The 16,385-nt window shown below is 41.3% G+C and overlaps 1 protein-coding gene across 1 annotated transcript in view; it reads left to right on the top strand.

The window, feature by feature from the left end:
- Positions 1 to 593: 593 nt before the first annotated feature.
- The window catches only part of LOC140465108 (synaptonemal complex protein 2-like), a 243,739-nt gene continuing 227,947 nt past the window's right edge, over positions 594 to 16,385 (top strand). Inside the window, exons 1-5 of the mRNA XM_072560975.1 lie at positions 594 to 779; positions 874 to 898; positions 5,248 to 5,333; positions 5,424 to 5,512; positions 13,610 to 13,644. Of these exons, the coding sequence (XP_072417076.1) occupies positions 594 to 779; positions 874 to 898; positions 5,248 to 5,333; positions 5,424 to 5,512; positions 13,610 to 13,644 (421 nt within the window). The remainder of the gene's footprint in view (positions 780 to 873; positions 899 to 5,247; positions 5,334 to 5,423; positions 5,513 to 13,609; positions 13,645 to 16,385) is intronic.

The following is a 16,385-nucleotide window of genomic DNA, read 5'->3' as shown; positions in this document are numbered from 1 at the left end:
GTCAGAGCTAAAACAGAAGTATTAATGGTAAAAAATAAAAGATTAGAGCAGTTGTAGAGTAATAGCAGAACAACTTCAATGTAGGAATAGGGAAGAAACTGCTGTCCTTATCATCTAGTCTGGCCCATATGTGACTCCAGACCCACAGCAAAATAGTTGACTTTTCATTGCCTTCTGAACAATTAGAGATGAACAATGAATGCTGGTCTCGACAGTAGCACCCACAAACACATGAATGAGAGTTTCATTTCAAAGCAAAAGCTTATACATGCTGGAAATCTAGGGGGTGGGGGAATGTGCGGGGAAATAAAGTTGCTGGACAAAGTCAGCAAGTTGAGTCAAATTATATCGGATTGAGCATTTTAGCTGAATTATCAGCCTATATTTTTAATGTCAAAAGAACTGAGATTAATTCTGCAAGTACTTCTGGGATGGTCAACCAAAAAAGTTTAAATTTTTACAAATACACAAAGTATGATAATTTGCTAATTTAAGAAGGAATCACCTAAGGACTACTTTTTACAAATCATTTCCCATTATGTAGAAATGATCAAAGGCCCAATTTATGCCACCTTACTAATAACTGCAGCTAAATGTACCCAGAATTGTTGTTTGTTTTTGAGAAGAATTACCAGGAAATAAAATATTTTGGAAACGAATTTTATTTGTTTTACATGCTCCTCTGGTTTGAACGAGCAACTGAATTTATGAAAACTACAGAACTAAAATCTAGCGAAGCACTTATGACTCTTATTGAAGACATGTTTGATGCTGTTTTGGTAGGTATGATTCTGTTGCTAAAAGTTCATTTCAGTTTTCTCTATTACATCTTGAAATTTGTGCAATCATTGCATTTTCTTTTTGGTTTCTCAGGCAATATGCAAATGCAGTAGTGAAGGTAAGATTGCTACCCTTCAGATCAAAATGATTTACTTACAGAAGTAATGCAGTCTGAAATATCAATAGACAATACTGAAAGTGCTTTGATTTACAGCGTCTGGGAAGAGTAAGAGTTAATTTTTCAGGAGAACAGTCTTGTTTTGGAAACCATGAAGTCAATGTGAAACATCAATTCTGTCTGCAATGCTGAAAGATCTGTTGAGTATTTTCAGTTTTTGTTCTCTTTGGACCATTTACTTGATTTATGGCAATCTATGTCAGAACCATTTTAGCATTCTATTGTATGAAATGTATCCCTGTGATGGAAAAGAGCTAAAATTTCAGAAAATGTATTCGATTTATTCTTTTATGTTGAGCTTGAATATTGTCATATACTTGAAATACATTTTACCAGCCTTAGTCCAGTGCTTATCAATCTTCTAAAGCAGAAAGATGTTGACTCTAATTTTTCAATTGTGAGCAAATAATCCAAACTAGCACTTTGGAGTACAATTTTAAAGGAATAATCCTGTACTGCATCGCCCTTTGGATGAGGTGTTAAAGTTTTGATCCCATTGGCTGCAAAAGGATCCATAAAAAGATCATGGGATTTCCTAGAATCCTGGTGAAAATGTAGCTCTCAATGGACGTCACAATGAACTAATCATTTGTTTCCTTCACATTTTCATATAGGAAGCTCCTAGGTCCAAATTACCAATCAGCATGTCTGCATAACAGCACCATGTCAAAATTGTTTTTAGTTACAAATTGCTTTAGGACATAAATTTAAGGTGAAGGGTGGAAGGTATAGGGGAGATGTCAGGGGTGGGTTCTTCACCCAGAGAGTGGTGGGGGCATGGAATGCGCTGCCCGTGGGAGTGGTAGAGTCAGATTCATTGGCGACCTTTAAGCGGCATTTGGATAGGTACATGGATGGGTGCTTAATCTAGGATAGAAGTTCGGCACAACATCGTGGGCCGAAGGGCCTGTTCTGTGCTGTATTGTTCTATGTTCTATGTTCTATGTTCTATATCTTGAGACTGTTGAACAAAGCTATATAAATGTTTTAAATATATAAAATGCAACAAGATAAAGACAAGCTCTAGGCTTGAGCTGACAAGTGGCAAGTAACATTCATGCCAGATAAATGCCAGGTTATGACCATTACCAATTAGACTCTATCTAAACACTGATCGTTGACATTGAATGGTGTCATCACTGAATCGCCCCATACCCTCTCTATCAATATTTTGGGTGTTATCATGGACCAGAAACTCAACTGAACTCACCATATAGAGGCTGATGGGTGACCTTTACAGAGGTTTATAAAATCATAAGGGGTGTGGATAGGATAAATAGACAAAGTCTTTTCCCTGGGGTGGGGGAGAGAACTAGAGGGCATAAGTTTAGGGTGAGAGGGAAAAGATATAAAAGAGACCCAAGGGGCGATGTTTTTGTGCGGAGGGTGGTACATCTATGGAATGAGCTGCCAGAAGTGGTGGAAGCCAGTACAATTGCAACATTTAAAAGGCAATTGGATGGGTATATGAATAGGAAGGGTTTGAAGGTATATGGGCTGGGTGCTGGCAGGTGGGACTAGATTGGGTTGGGATATTCAACGTTTGTGAGAAGATTTGTAGTTCAGGTGCTTGTTGTTGTGGTTCTGTTCGCTGAGCTGGGAATTTGTGTTGTAGACATTTTGTCGTCTGTCTAGGTGACATCCTCAGTGCTTGGGAGCCTCCTGTGAAGCGCTTCTGTGATGTTTCCTCCGGCATTTATAGTGATTTGTATCTGCCGCTTCCGGTTGTCAGTTCCAGCTGTCCGCTGCAGTGGCCGGTATATTGGGTCCAGGTCGATGTGCTTATTGATTGAATCTGTGGATGAATGCCATGCCTCTAGGAATTCCCTGGCTGTTCTCTGTTTGGCTTGTCTTATAATAGCCACAAAGGTATACAGGAAAGCCACGCACACAGACCAAGTCCTGAACTACAAAAGCAACCACCCCAACACACACAAAAGAAGTTGCATCAAGACACTGTTCAAAAGGGCCACAACACACTGCAGTACACCAGAACTGCAAAAAGAGGAAGAAGAACACCTATACAATGTATTCGCCAAAAACTGATACCCGCGCAATTTCATCAACAGATGCCTAAGAGAAAGGCAACGGAACGAGGTCATGCCACAACCCAAAGGACTAGCCACACTACCATACATCAAAAACATTTCTGAACTGACAGCCAGACTACTGCGACCATTAGGACTCGTAACAGCACACAAACCACTCTCAGACAACAACTCACCAGGACGAAGGACCCAATACCCAGCATGAGCAAAACCAATGTAGTGTACAAAATCCCGTGCAAGGACTGCACCAAACACTACATAGGACAAACCGGAAGACATCCATGAACACCACCTAGCCACGAAACGACATGACCACTATCCTTAGTAGCCACACACTCCGATGACAAGCAACATTAATTTGACTGGGACAACACTACTATTATAGGACAAGCCAAACAGAGAACAGCCAGGAAATTCCTAGAGGCATGGCACTCATCCACAGATTCAATCAATAAGCACATCGACATGGACCCAATATACCGGCCACTGCAGCGAACAGCTGGAACTGACAACCGGAAACGGCAGATACAAATCACTATAAATGCCGGAGGCATCATCACAGAAGCGCTTCACAGGAGGCTCCCAAGCACTGAGGATGTCACCTAGACAGGGGACGAAATGTCTGCAACACAAATTCCCAGCTCAGCGAACAGAACCACAACTGGGTTGGGATATCTGGTCGGCATGGATGAGTTAGACCAAAGAGTCTGTTTCTTTGCTGTGCATCGGACTCTATATAAACACTGTGTGGATACAACAGCAGGTCCAAGGCTTGGAATACTGTGGTGAGTAACTCGCCACCTGGCTCCCCAAAGTCTGTCCACTATAAGGCACAAGTCAGGAGTGTGATGGAAACTCCCCACTTGCCTGGGTGAGTGCAGCTCTAGCAACATTCGAACCTTGACACTATCCAGGGCAAAGAAGCCTGCATGATTGGCATGATTTGGGGATGCCAGTGTTGGACTGGGGTGTACAAAGTTAAAAATCATGCAGCAACAGGTTTAATTGGAAGAACTAGCTTTCGGAGCGTCGCTCCTTCAGGTGGTTGTGGAGTGCTACTATCACCTGATGAAGGAGTGATGCTTCGAAAGCTAGTGTGCTTCCAATTAAAACCTGTTGGACTATAACCTGATGTTGTCATTTTTAACTTTGCATGATTGGCATTATATCATAAGCATCCACTCCCTCCACTTCTGATGCTCAGTAGCAGCAGTGTGTACTATCTACAAGATGTACTGCAGAAACTTACCAGAGTCTCAGACAGCCCCTTTTTTTTGTACCTATGACCACTTCCATCTAGAAGGACAAGGGCAGCCGTAAGTTCCCCTCCAGATGATTCACCACCCTGATTTTGGAAGACTATTACCGTTCCTTCACTGCCACTGGGTCAAAATCTCGGAATTCCCTCTCAAATGGCATTGTGGCTCAACTCTCAGAAAATGGACTGTAACAGTTCAAGAAGACAGCTCCCCAACACCACCTCAAGGGCAACTAGGGATGGGCAATAAATGCTAGCCAATAATTTTTTTTAAAAGTTTCCTTTTTATAATTGCAAGTCTCCTGCTTCAAACAGAACATAAATCTGTACCACTTTTCCAATGGAGTTTGCATCATGTGAACTGTTTGCATCTGTTGGTACTGAGAGACATTTTGCACAGCTAATTTCTGTTGCATGCTTTCTACACTTGTGTAATATTTCAATAACTTATTTCCAAATCTAACAAAGCTTGCTGTCCAACCTTTATTGAAAAGTAATTGTTGTTTTATAGTAGAATGTTTTTTTTCTTAACAACTTCTCGTTTTACTTGAGGTTCAAAGTAAAATAAAAGGAGCTCTCCACAAATCTAGCTTTCTGATGTGAGATAGATTTTTATCTCTGAGTGGAGATGTTTTTGGTGTTTCAAAGCAGACAGTGTGTCTGACACTAGTGAAGATAGTGATGTTTACCTAAGATGGTTGAATGTCAACTAAATTATTCATCTTGTTCCTATCTGTCAACACTGAAGTCACTGTCATGATCAGGCAGGCAAAAGTGCCTGAGATTTGGTGACAAAATATTGGATGGGAATACTGTGGATTTTGGTCACTAAATGAATGCTACAATGATTGGGTAAAATTTCTGTGTATGACCATGACACACGAGCTATTGATAATTGAAACTTTCTCCAATGTACAGATAACTAGAAATTGGAAGTGACACTTAAAACTTTGGCAACTTGTTACTTGCTTTTGTTCTAATAGGCAGGACTCAACTGATGGACACATTTGTGTTGCAATTAGGACATGGGGTGACTGATTTTCGTCTTAAAATTTCTGTACGCCTAGAGGTAGGTATCATACCTTTCAGGTAATTATTTTCCCATAAACTATAAAGCAAATAACAATATTTTTTTTTGTTTCTCTGTAACCCTATTTAGGCCATAAGAACCTTTAACTCCATGCTTGACTTAATCTCCCGTGAAGGGAAAATAAAATTTCACCTATCTGAGGAAGCAAAAAGTCTAATGTAAGTACATTTAAGAGATCATGCTAGGTTTATTTGTGTGTCATGTACAATTATCAAATGTCCTCATTTGGGAGGGCCCTCAATTGTTAAGACTTTAAATTCAAACCCTAAACTGAATCTATGATACTGATGGTGATCTCTTAAACGTGACAATGCAACCACGTGTGTCAATTTGAAGAGATTTCTTGGCACTAATTATCAATCATGTTCTATCTGATATTTACCCTCTGTCTGTGGCCACAAAGATGGCATTCAGTTCTTATTTAAGAGCTTGCTCTAAGCTAGGAGTAATGATTAGTATTTGGTAGCATCACCAATGCATGTTTTATATGTTCCCTGCAGGATGGTGTTTCCATGTGAATACGGCTTTTGTCCTTGTAGACGATAAAGGTTACTGTTTTGGAATATGCTCTTACTGGAACCGAAGTGCATTGCAGTGTATCTTGTATAGGGTATACCTGCTCCTGGTGTAATTAGATGAAGGATGAAAGTTTGAAATGTTGGATGGGCTGTTGATAAAGTTAACAGCTCTGTCCTGGATGGTGTTGGAGCTGCATTCATTTCATTTTTAATCAAGTGGAGATATTCCATCACACTCCTGTTTTGTGCCTTGTAGATGACAGGTTTTGGGAGTCAAGAGGTGAATTACCCCCCTCAGGATTCCCAATCTCTTAGCTGCTGTTTGGCTACCTAAAATTATGTGAGCACGTCTAGTTGAATTTCTAGTTGGGTTAATACTCAGAATATTGGGAGTGAGGGAATTGGTGATGCTATTCTTGCTGAATGTTAAGGAGTGATGGTCATTGCCTGTCACTAGTTTGCATGAATGTTACTTGCTACTTCCAAATCAAACAGGTACTGTTTTATATGAACATGGGACAGCTTCAGTATCTGAGGAGTTGCAAACAGTACTGGCCATTGTGCAAACACAAATCCAATACTTCGCTTTTGACTTCAGAGGAAAACTGGATCTGTTTAGGGTAGTTGGCCTGAAGTCGCCACCCTGAGGAACTTCAGCAGTGATGTCCTGGGACTGCAATGAGTTGAATGGCTTCCAAAAATCGTACCTATTACAAAAGGAAGATGGTTATGATTCCAACCAGTGATGATTTTTCTCTTCCTGTATTATATAATTCTATGTTGAAATGCTGCCATAAATGTCAAGGGTGCTGGCTATCACCTCCCCTCATCTGAGGTTGAGCTATTTTGACCATCTTTATATGAAGACTGTCATGACATCAGGAGCTGAATGGCCCTGACACAACCCAATCTAAGCTTTAGTGAACATATTATTGGTGTCTAAGTACCACTTGATAGCATAAGCCATATACATCTCGCTTATAGTCAAGAGGAGACTAGGGGGATAATTTGCAGATTTTATTGCTTTTTGTGGACAGGACATGCCTGGATAATTCTCCAAATTGTAAGGTAAATGTCCCTGCTTCAGTTGTACTGGAAGAACTTGGCTAGAGGTATGGCTGGTTTTGGAGTACAGTTCTAATCTTAAGTTCAAGGTTTGGGAGAAGATTTGTAGCTCGGGTGCTCGTTGTTGTGGTTCTGTTTGCTGAGCTGGGAATTTGTCCCCTGTCTAGGTGACATCCTCAGTGCTTGGGAGCCTCCTGTGAAGCGCTTCTGTGCTGTTTCCTCCGGCATTTATAGTGGCCTGTCTCTGCCGCTTCCAGTTGTCAGTTCGAGCTGTCCGCTGTAGTGGCCGGTATATTGGGTCCAGGTCGATGTGTTTGTTGATAGAATCTGTGGATGAGTGCCATGCCTCTAGGAATTCTCTGGCTGTTCTGTTTGGCTTGCCTTATAATGGTAGTGTTGACCCAGTCGAATTCATGTTGCTTGTCATCTGTGTGGCTACTAAGGATAGTTGGTCGTGTCGTTTCATGGCTAGTTGGTGTTCATGGATACGGATCGTTAGCTGTCTTCCTGTTTGTCCTATGTAGTGTTTTGTGCAATCCTTGCATGGGATTTTGTACACTACATTGGTTTTGCTCATGCTGGGTATCGGGTCCTTCGTTCTGGTGAGTTGTTGTCTGAGCGTGGCTGTTGGTTTGTGTGCTGTTATGAGTCCTAGTGGTCACAGTAGTCTGGCAGTCAGTTCGGAAATGCTCCTGATGTATGGTAGTGTGGCCTTAAGTATAATTACTGGGATGTTGTGAAGGCCCATAGACTTTGCAGTATCCAATGCCTTTAGTCATTTCTTCATGGCATTGTGGAGTAAATTGAATTGACTAAAGATTGGTATCTGTGATGCTGGGGACCTTTCGGAGGAAACTGAAATGAATCATCCATTGGCATATATGGCTGCAGATGACTGGAATATGCTTAATCCTTTTGCACTGAGCGCCACCTTTGCTGTTTGGCAGGTGTTTCTGGAGTTGGAGATTTAGGAAAGAAACTGGATCATAAAAATGGGATTTTTCAAGGAGTTGTAACTTGCATGTTTAATTTCTTACTATCTAGTACATCAGCAATAGGAACAGAAGTTGCATGTTTGGCCTATTTCTCTATTCAGGAAGACCATGAATGATTCTTTAAAGTGTTCTGTTCTTTTCCACTTCCACCACACCATTCCCCAGCCCCCTACCCATAAACTCTTGACTCCTTTATTAATCAAAAGAAAAACAAATCCCACCATTTTTTCAATGACCACCATCTCCATTGCTCTCTGAAGAATTCCAAAGATTAATGATGCTCAAAGAGGAAAAAATTCCAAACTTTAAAACTCTATCCCCAAGTTAGGATTTCCTGATGTGTAGACCTCCTGTCATCATTTATCTTGCCAAGCTCTTTAAAAGGATCCTCATTTAAGATAGTTATCCTTAACTCCAGTTAGTGTAGACCCAACCTGTTCATTGCTTCCACATTGGCCAATACCTGCTTTCCTGCAACCAGTTTACTGAGCATTCTCTGACCCAAACCTGCACACAACTCAAGATATCGCCAATGTCCTATATAGTTCTAGCCAGACTTCCCCACTTTTTTCCCCATTGTCCCTTGTGATATGAGCCAATAGTCTATTTGTCTCCTTAATTACTTCCTGTACCTTTTATATGGGGCACCCTCTGTCCTCCAATATTCTACAGCCTAGGCAAAAGTGAGGACTGCAGATGCTGGAGATTAGAGTCACAAGTGTGGTGCTGGAAAAGCAGAGCTGGTCAGACAGCATCCGAGGAGCTGCAAAATCGACATTTTTAGGCAATAGCCCTTCAGGAAATTCCTGATGAAGTGCTTTTGCCCAAATAGTTTTCTGCCAAAGTGGTCAACCTCACTTTTCCACAGTATACTTCATCTGCCAAATTTTTGTCTACCCAACTGGTGTATCCTTATAGTCTTTTGCAAAAGTTTGTGTACTCTTCACAGTTTTTTATACTATCTCAAATTTGGCGAAAGTTCCTTTGTCCAGTTCATTAACAATCTGTTACAATGTGTTAATCATTGAGGGCACAGCATTGACCTTGTACACTCAGGCTTACAGTTGCTGAACTAAAATTGACCTATTTACCCTAATCTTTGCTAGCTGTTCTTGTATATCACTCCACTACTATGAGCTCTTCTGTCTTGTACCGTAATGACTTCATGTGACCCCTTGTGTCTTTTGGAAATCCAAATGCTATCTACTAATTAGATAGAATGAAGAGCTGTGAATGCTGGAGATCTAAAACAAATTTCTAGAGAAACTCTGGTCTGGGAGCATCCATAGGGAGAAAGTAGAGTTAATATTTTGACTCTGGTGGTTCTTCATCAGAACTATTCACAAATTTCCTTTTTTTTAAATCCATGCTGCTTATTATATTCTCAAAAGATCTGAATAAATTTGTGAAGCCATTTGGATGAGTACATGAATAAGAACTGTTTAGAGGGATGTGGGCCCAACATCAGATTGTGTTGCCAAGTGTCTGTTTCTCATTAATTCTAAACCGACTAAATACTGCTCCTTGTGGTGTTGTCGTCACTAATTCCCCCCACTATCAATATCCTGGGGGTTACCATTGACCAGAAGTTCAACTGAATTCACTACAAGAGCAAGTCGTATGTTAGGGATGCTGTGGTGAGTAACTCCTCAACCTATCCACCATCTACAAGGTACAAGTCAGGAGTGTGATGGAATGCTCCCCACTTGCCTGGATGAGAGCAGTTCCAGCAACACTCTAAAAGCTTGGCACCATCCAGAGCAAAGCAGCCCACATGACGGACATTGCTGCTGGGTCAAAAGTCTTGGTTGCATCCCAAATGGCATTGTGGGTCAACCTACCGCAGAAGACTGTCGTGGTTCAAGAAGATGGGTCACCACTACCACCGCCTCAAGGACAAATCAGGATGGACAAAGAATGTGACTAGCCAGCAATGCCCATATCCCAGAAATGAGTAAACAAATGTCAGATCAAAAATTCAACATTACTCTAACTTTTTTTTTGTGTGATTTGCATGTTCTATTTGTTGATGCATGAATCCCCTGACACCCTCTTGTGTTGTTGCTGTCTTTGTGGGTCATATTAATTTTCTACCTCCCTCCAACTCCCCTAAAATCTTTTGAGCCTCTTTAAATAATAATGAACATACCTAGTTTACTCTCTTGAGCTGATGAGATTCCCATGCTTCCCATAGCCCTACATCCTCTACAGAGACTGAAGTTCAGGTGTTACTGTAATCTGTTTGAAACCACCCACCCCTTAGAGTTGCCTGGCTACAGTTGTCCCCATTGCTGCCATCCTTCCTTCACAGCCAATATAATGAAACCAAAACACAAGTTGCTGCTTTCCCCAGGACTCCATGCACCATGCCCTTGATAACTCCTGCTGTAGACTATTCCCCAGGACTGACCATGCCAACCCCACACCTTCCCCAGAGAGATGGCTGAACAGCACCTAACCCACCTACCTGTATTCTCTACATTGGCCTGCAGGACTAAGTTCTGGACTGTATGTGGCCAAGCTCCTTGTCTGACAGTAGTTCTCCTTCACTGCATTAAGGACAGCTTTCCTACAACTTTCCTGTATTGCATTTTGCATGACATTTGTGCAGTGTTTGTACTACAAGCAGCTAGCATATGATGTTGGTGTGACATTGATATAGTATGATGTCATCACGTAGAAACACAGACACGTGTGCACTGTTCAGAGGCTTTAATCCAAGCTCTTGGCCATTCCCTCTGTGTGCTAAGGAAGAAGTGCAAGCAACACAAAGCCTGTGAGTTGATGCTTGCTTAGTGCACTCTCACTTCAATGTGAAGTAGAGGCTAACTGCCACCGAGTATGCAGTAAAATGAATGCTATGTGATTCCTCTTATGTAAATCCATGAAGTGTGTTTCTGTCCCCATGGATAAATCCACCAACCAGAAACGTGCAAGTTGCAGGTATCCTTGAGCTTCAAATGCTGTTCTGAAGGGTTGAAGTGATGTGGGAGTTGTTCAGAGCTGGCATAATGTGATAAGCCTGGTGATTTGCTGATAAATTTTGTGTGGCTCCAAGTCTGCTTACTTCAGCCTCTGTCTCACTCGTGCTCTCCTCTTTATTCTAGTCTCCATTACCCTTCACCCAAACTAATTTATCCCAGGGGATATTAACAAAAGAAATACTTCTGCTAATTATTCCAGATTAATTTTGAAGGGAGTTCAATAAATGCATGATGGGAGATCTGGTTGGATTAAATGAAGTGAAATTGTCGAGTGGAGGTGATGCAAGTGGCCTATGGCATTAGTAATCAAAGGCCTCTTTCTATTCAATCATAACTTGTCTTGGTTTGATTTTATGATTGCAGCTGCTTGTAGTTCTGAACAAATCAAATTGGATAATGAAATCTAGCTTAGCTGACCATTTGGGTTTTTTCTAGCAACTACTGCCTCTTTTTGTTTTGTACTGAGTTGAACTCTGGTAAATATTTGAAACATGATATCAATGTGGTCTCCACAAGTTAAACATAGCTGTTCTGGTTTTATTTTTTCACTTTAGAAACTATCTTTAAAACAATTGCCCTGATCTCTAATGTATACTCCAAAACAGCACAAATGGTTCGGATAGGGAAGTGTCATCAGAACCTGTGTAGTTGCAATGAGACCACAGCTGAAGTACTGTGAACAGTTTTGGTCCCCTTCAGGAAGTTTAGTTTGATTGGAGGCAGTTCAGAGAAGGTTCACTTGGTTGACCTGTGGTATGGAAAGATTATCCATAAGCAAAGGTTAAACAGGTTGGGATTCTACTCAGAGTTTAGAAGAATGAGAGGTGATCTCATTGGAATGTACAGGATTCTTAAGTGACTTGACCAAGCAAATACTCGAAGATGTTTACACTCGGGCCAGCCTAGGACCAAAGAGCACAGTCTGATGAAAGCCAATTTAAGACTCTGATTGGGAGGAATTCCTTCTCTGGGTTGAGAGTCTTTGAAACTCCTCTTCATGGAAGGCTGTGGTGGCAGAGTCCTTCTGTATATTGAAGATGCAGAGCTGTAAATGTTCGACTGGGATGGACAAAGTTTAAAAATCCCAGAGCACATGATTATAGACCAACAGGTTTATTTGAAAGCACAAGCTCTTGGAGCGCTGCTCCTTTGTCAGGTAACGAGCAGGGCAGGTTCACAGGACACAGAATTTATAGTGAAAGATCAAAGTGTCAGACAACTGATGCAATGTATTGAATAAACCTAGATTGCTGTTAAGTCTTTAATCACTTAGAATGCAGAAGCAGGTTTTGATTGATTAATATGTAAATCACAGAACTTCTCTCAAGTCACAGTCCTGAAATATCAAGGTTTTATCATATACTAAAAGTTTCATCTCAGCTCAGTGCATTCAAGGTGTGAGGTTAGAGGCAATAACTGTCTGTCTGTATCCCAACCTTGAGTCAGACTGGTTCCATTTCCAAAGTAGGAATTTATAAATATCAAATTCACTGCCTACAGATTGTATGTATGCTTTTTGAACAAAATAGAATGCACCTACAAATGCAAATTCACCTCATAGACTTGTGCGTGTGTGCCTGTCAACGTGAGTGTGCAGGTGGGTGTGTGCACACAAGTGTGATGGAATATATGTCTGTGATGGGGTGGTGCAAGTGCATGTGTCTGAGAGACTCTGTACACGTATGAGAGAGGGTGTGGGAGTGTTTGTTTGTTTGTGTGAGTGTATAGTGCAGTGGGGCCAGCTGCAGCATGACATGAACCCAAAGGCCATCCTCAACTGGGATTGTGGGTTCATGTCATGCTACAGGTGACCCCACTGCATTATACACACATTCTGTCATGTACACACGTCTATATGGGGTGAATTTATACTGATACAACCATAAGTTATCTTAGAACTGTCTCCTTGAGAGAAGTTCTGGGATTTACATGTTAATCAATCGGAGAATGGAGATGCAGGTTGTGTTTAAAAAATTAACAGCAATCTAGGTTTGTTCAATATATCTCATCAGTTGTATAACACATTTTGATCTTTTACTATAAGTTCTGTGTCCTATGATCCTGTCCAGCTAGCTGCTTGATGAAGGAACAGTGCTCCGAAAGCTTGTACTTGCAAATAAGCCTGTTGTGACTTTTTTTTTAAACAATGTATATTGAAGGCTAAGATAGATCCTTGAGTAGAGGAATTGACGGTTATGAAGAAAGGCAGGAAAGTGGATGTGAGGCGAGACGGATTAGCCATGATCCTATTGAATGTTAGAGTCGGCTCGACCAGCTGAACAGCCTGCTCCAGTTCCTCGTTCTTGCAAATAAACTTGATTTTAGTCATTTAAAAATGTATTTTTGTGACCAGATTTGAAACTCTTCAGAGTTTTATGGTGCACCATTTGATCCTAAATTGGGGCAAAGCTTTCAAATGGAATCCAAATTGAGATGAGTGTTTCATCAGCTAGCTTAAAAAAAAATTGGTGTAGATCATCAAATAAACTCTCTTGATGTCCAAGTCAATATTTAAAGAAAGTTGTCCAGCTCACATGATACTGAGGTGTGCTTTTTGAGGACACAAGTGCAAGTTGAGGCAAATTGAAGGTGTCCAACTGTGTAGTCTTAACTACTTCCAGATGTAAAAATACTTTGAGTATGAGAAGCATCTTGCCTTTAATTTAAAAGAAACCTGATTTTCATTTTTACAGGCTTGACTTGGCAACAACCATTCTGGAGGTTGGGGGTAAGAAAATGTATTAACTGTCAATTTCTTGTCCAATGTATGTCTTTTTATCTCTATATAAATGGCGGATTGTGACCAATTTTAAAAACATTGAAGGAAGTCTCGACACAAAATGCCAAACAGCAGCCAAGTGCAATTTTTCTGATTACCCTCTAACCTCTGTCCTGTTTCCTTTTTTAGTCTCTGTTCACTTCCTGATTTGATTGATATTTGGAAGCATCATCCAGAAATGAAATAGTTTGAACAGTTTCAGATTTTGCCTATATGAATCTCTCTCCTACCATTGTGGCACCAAAATACCTCCATTTAAAGTTCTAAAAGCACATAACCCTCACCTCCCCTCCACTGCCCTCCTGTTGTTAACATTTCATTTGAAGGTAAGAATGCTGTGCTCCTTCATTGCTGGCCTTTTGTTGTTCCTCAATGCAGCTGACTTAGCTTCGTTCAACTTTTGTGTATTGGACAGTGTGTGCATCAATTGTTTCACCTCTTCTCAGATTAAAGTAGCTGAATTCCCTCAAAGATTAATTCTTGAGTGATGACCTCCTCTTTTACCTGTTTGGAAATAGCTTTTTCAAATGGTCTGATTCCAATTTTTTTTACACATTACCCCACTGTACTTCTGGTAAATATGCACAATTGCAGAATATGTTCCAAGGTATCAATAAGCTTTGCTGCTTCCTGCTGTCAGGTTTCAATTTTGTTCCTTGAAAGTCAGTCCACTCAGACTGGATATCTCCAAACTCTCTCCTCCTGGCAAGGCCCACTTTTGGCAGCATCTTCTTAAATCTTTAAGACCTGCAATGTTCTCTTTCCTTTTATTGATCCAAAAAAGAATTTACCAGCATCCTCCTTCCACATTACAGTGTCTGTTCTATTTCATGCATGCTGTTCCTGTCTGTCTCTCAATCTAGCTGTGCCTTTTTCACTAATTAGATGCAAGGGCTGCCTCTCAATTTTCACTTGGCTTTTCCAGGCTTGTTTCTGGCACAGATTTATTTAGAGTACCATTCCTCTGTTTTGCCTTTGTTAAAGGAGATATGATTAACAAGGATTGTTAAATTTATTTCTAACAATAGAGAATTTATTTCTTGCTCCACTTCATAGAGTCTGGCCATTTTTGAGCCCAGGGAGCAACTCCAGTTCCTTTGCAATTGTGTGGGATGTGTGTATTGTGAAGGCCTGTGTCCTTTGTCCATCGCTAATTGCCCTTGAACTGAGTGGATGCCAGAATTTCAGAGGAAAGTTAAGAGTCAACAACTTTGTGTTCTAGTTGAGACGACAGTTCAAGGATGTCAGATTAGGTTCTTAGTAAATGGGTTTTTACAACAATCTGAGCTTTCATGGTCACGTGACTGAGACTAGCAGTAATGTCAAAGCATCCTAGAATCCCTAGAGTGTAGAAAGAGGTCATTCAATCCATCAAAGTCTGCACTGACCCTCCGAAGAGCATCCCACCCAGACTCCCTACCCTATCCCTGTATTTCATATGACTGATGCACGTAGCCTGCACATTAAGGCTTTCTATTTAGCATTACCAAACCACCACCTAACCTGCACATCTTTGGACTGTGGGAAGAAACTGATGCACCTGCTTGAAACCACCACAAACACTGGAAAATTGTGAATACTCCTGGCAGACAGTTTCCCAAGGATGGAATCGAATCAGCATCCCTAGCACTGTGAGACAGCAGTGCTAACCACAGCCATGCTGCCATTGTATCAGTGGACTAGTAATGATTAGATTAGACTAGATTCCCTACAGTGTGGAAACAGGCCCTTCGGCCCAATGAGTCCACAACGACCCTCCGAAGAGCAACCCACCCAAACCCATTCTCCTACATTTACCCTTGACTAATGCACCTAACACTATGGGCAATTTAGCATGGCCAATTCACCTAACCTGCACACCATGGACTGTGGGAGGAAACCGGAGCACCCGGAGGAAACCCACACAAAATGTGTAAGCACCACACAGACAGTTGCCCGAGTCGGGAATTGAACCCGGGTCCCTAGCACTATAAGGCAGCGATGCTAACCACCGTGCCACCCCGCCACCCCAATGTAGAGTCAGTTAGCTCACTTGGCAAATGGCTGATCCGTAATGGAGTGATGCCATCAGCGTGGGTTCAATTTCTCACCAGCTGATATCATCATGAAGGACTCTGGAAGTCTTTTTTCTCATATACCAGAAATTTGAATTTCACCACTGCTTATGGTGAGATTTTAACCCATGTCTCAGTAATAATCTACAATTCTGGTAAAGATGTAGAGTATAAATGACCTGTACTAGAAGGTTGGATTGCATCTAAATTGGAAGGGGACTAATATACTGGCAGGGAGACTTGCTAGAGCTGCTTGAGAGGATTTAAACTGGTAAGGTGGGGGGTTGGGACCCAGGTAGATAGTGAGGAAAGAGATCAATTTGAGACTGGTACAGTTGAGAACAGAAGTGAGCCAAACGGACAAAGCAGAGAACAAGGTAGGACTGATAAATTAAACTGCATTTATTTCAATGCAAGGGACCTAACCGGGAAGGCAGATGAACTCAGGGCAAGGTTAGGAACATGGGACTGGGATATTGGAGCAATTACGGAAACATGGCTCAGGAGTGGACAGGATTGGCAGCTTAATCTTTGAGGATACAAATGTGACAGGAAGGACAGAAAGGGAGGCAAGAGAGGAGGGGGAGTGGCCTTTTTGATAAGGGATAGCATTACAGCTGTGCTGAGGGAGGATAT

The sequence above is a fragment of the Chiloscyllium punctatum genome, chromosome 41 (assembly GCF_047496795.1).
Source record: "Chiloscyllium punctatum isolate Juve2018m chromosome 41, sChiPun1.3, whole genome shotgun sequence".
NCBI lineage: Eukaryota > Metazoa > Chordata > Chondrichthyes > Orectolobiformes > Hemiscylliidae > Chiloscyllium > Chiloscyllium punctatum.
The sequence above is the reverse complement of the archived record's forward strand: the minus strand, read 5'-3'. Positions and strand labels throughout refer to the sequence as shown.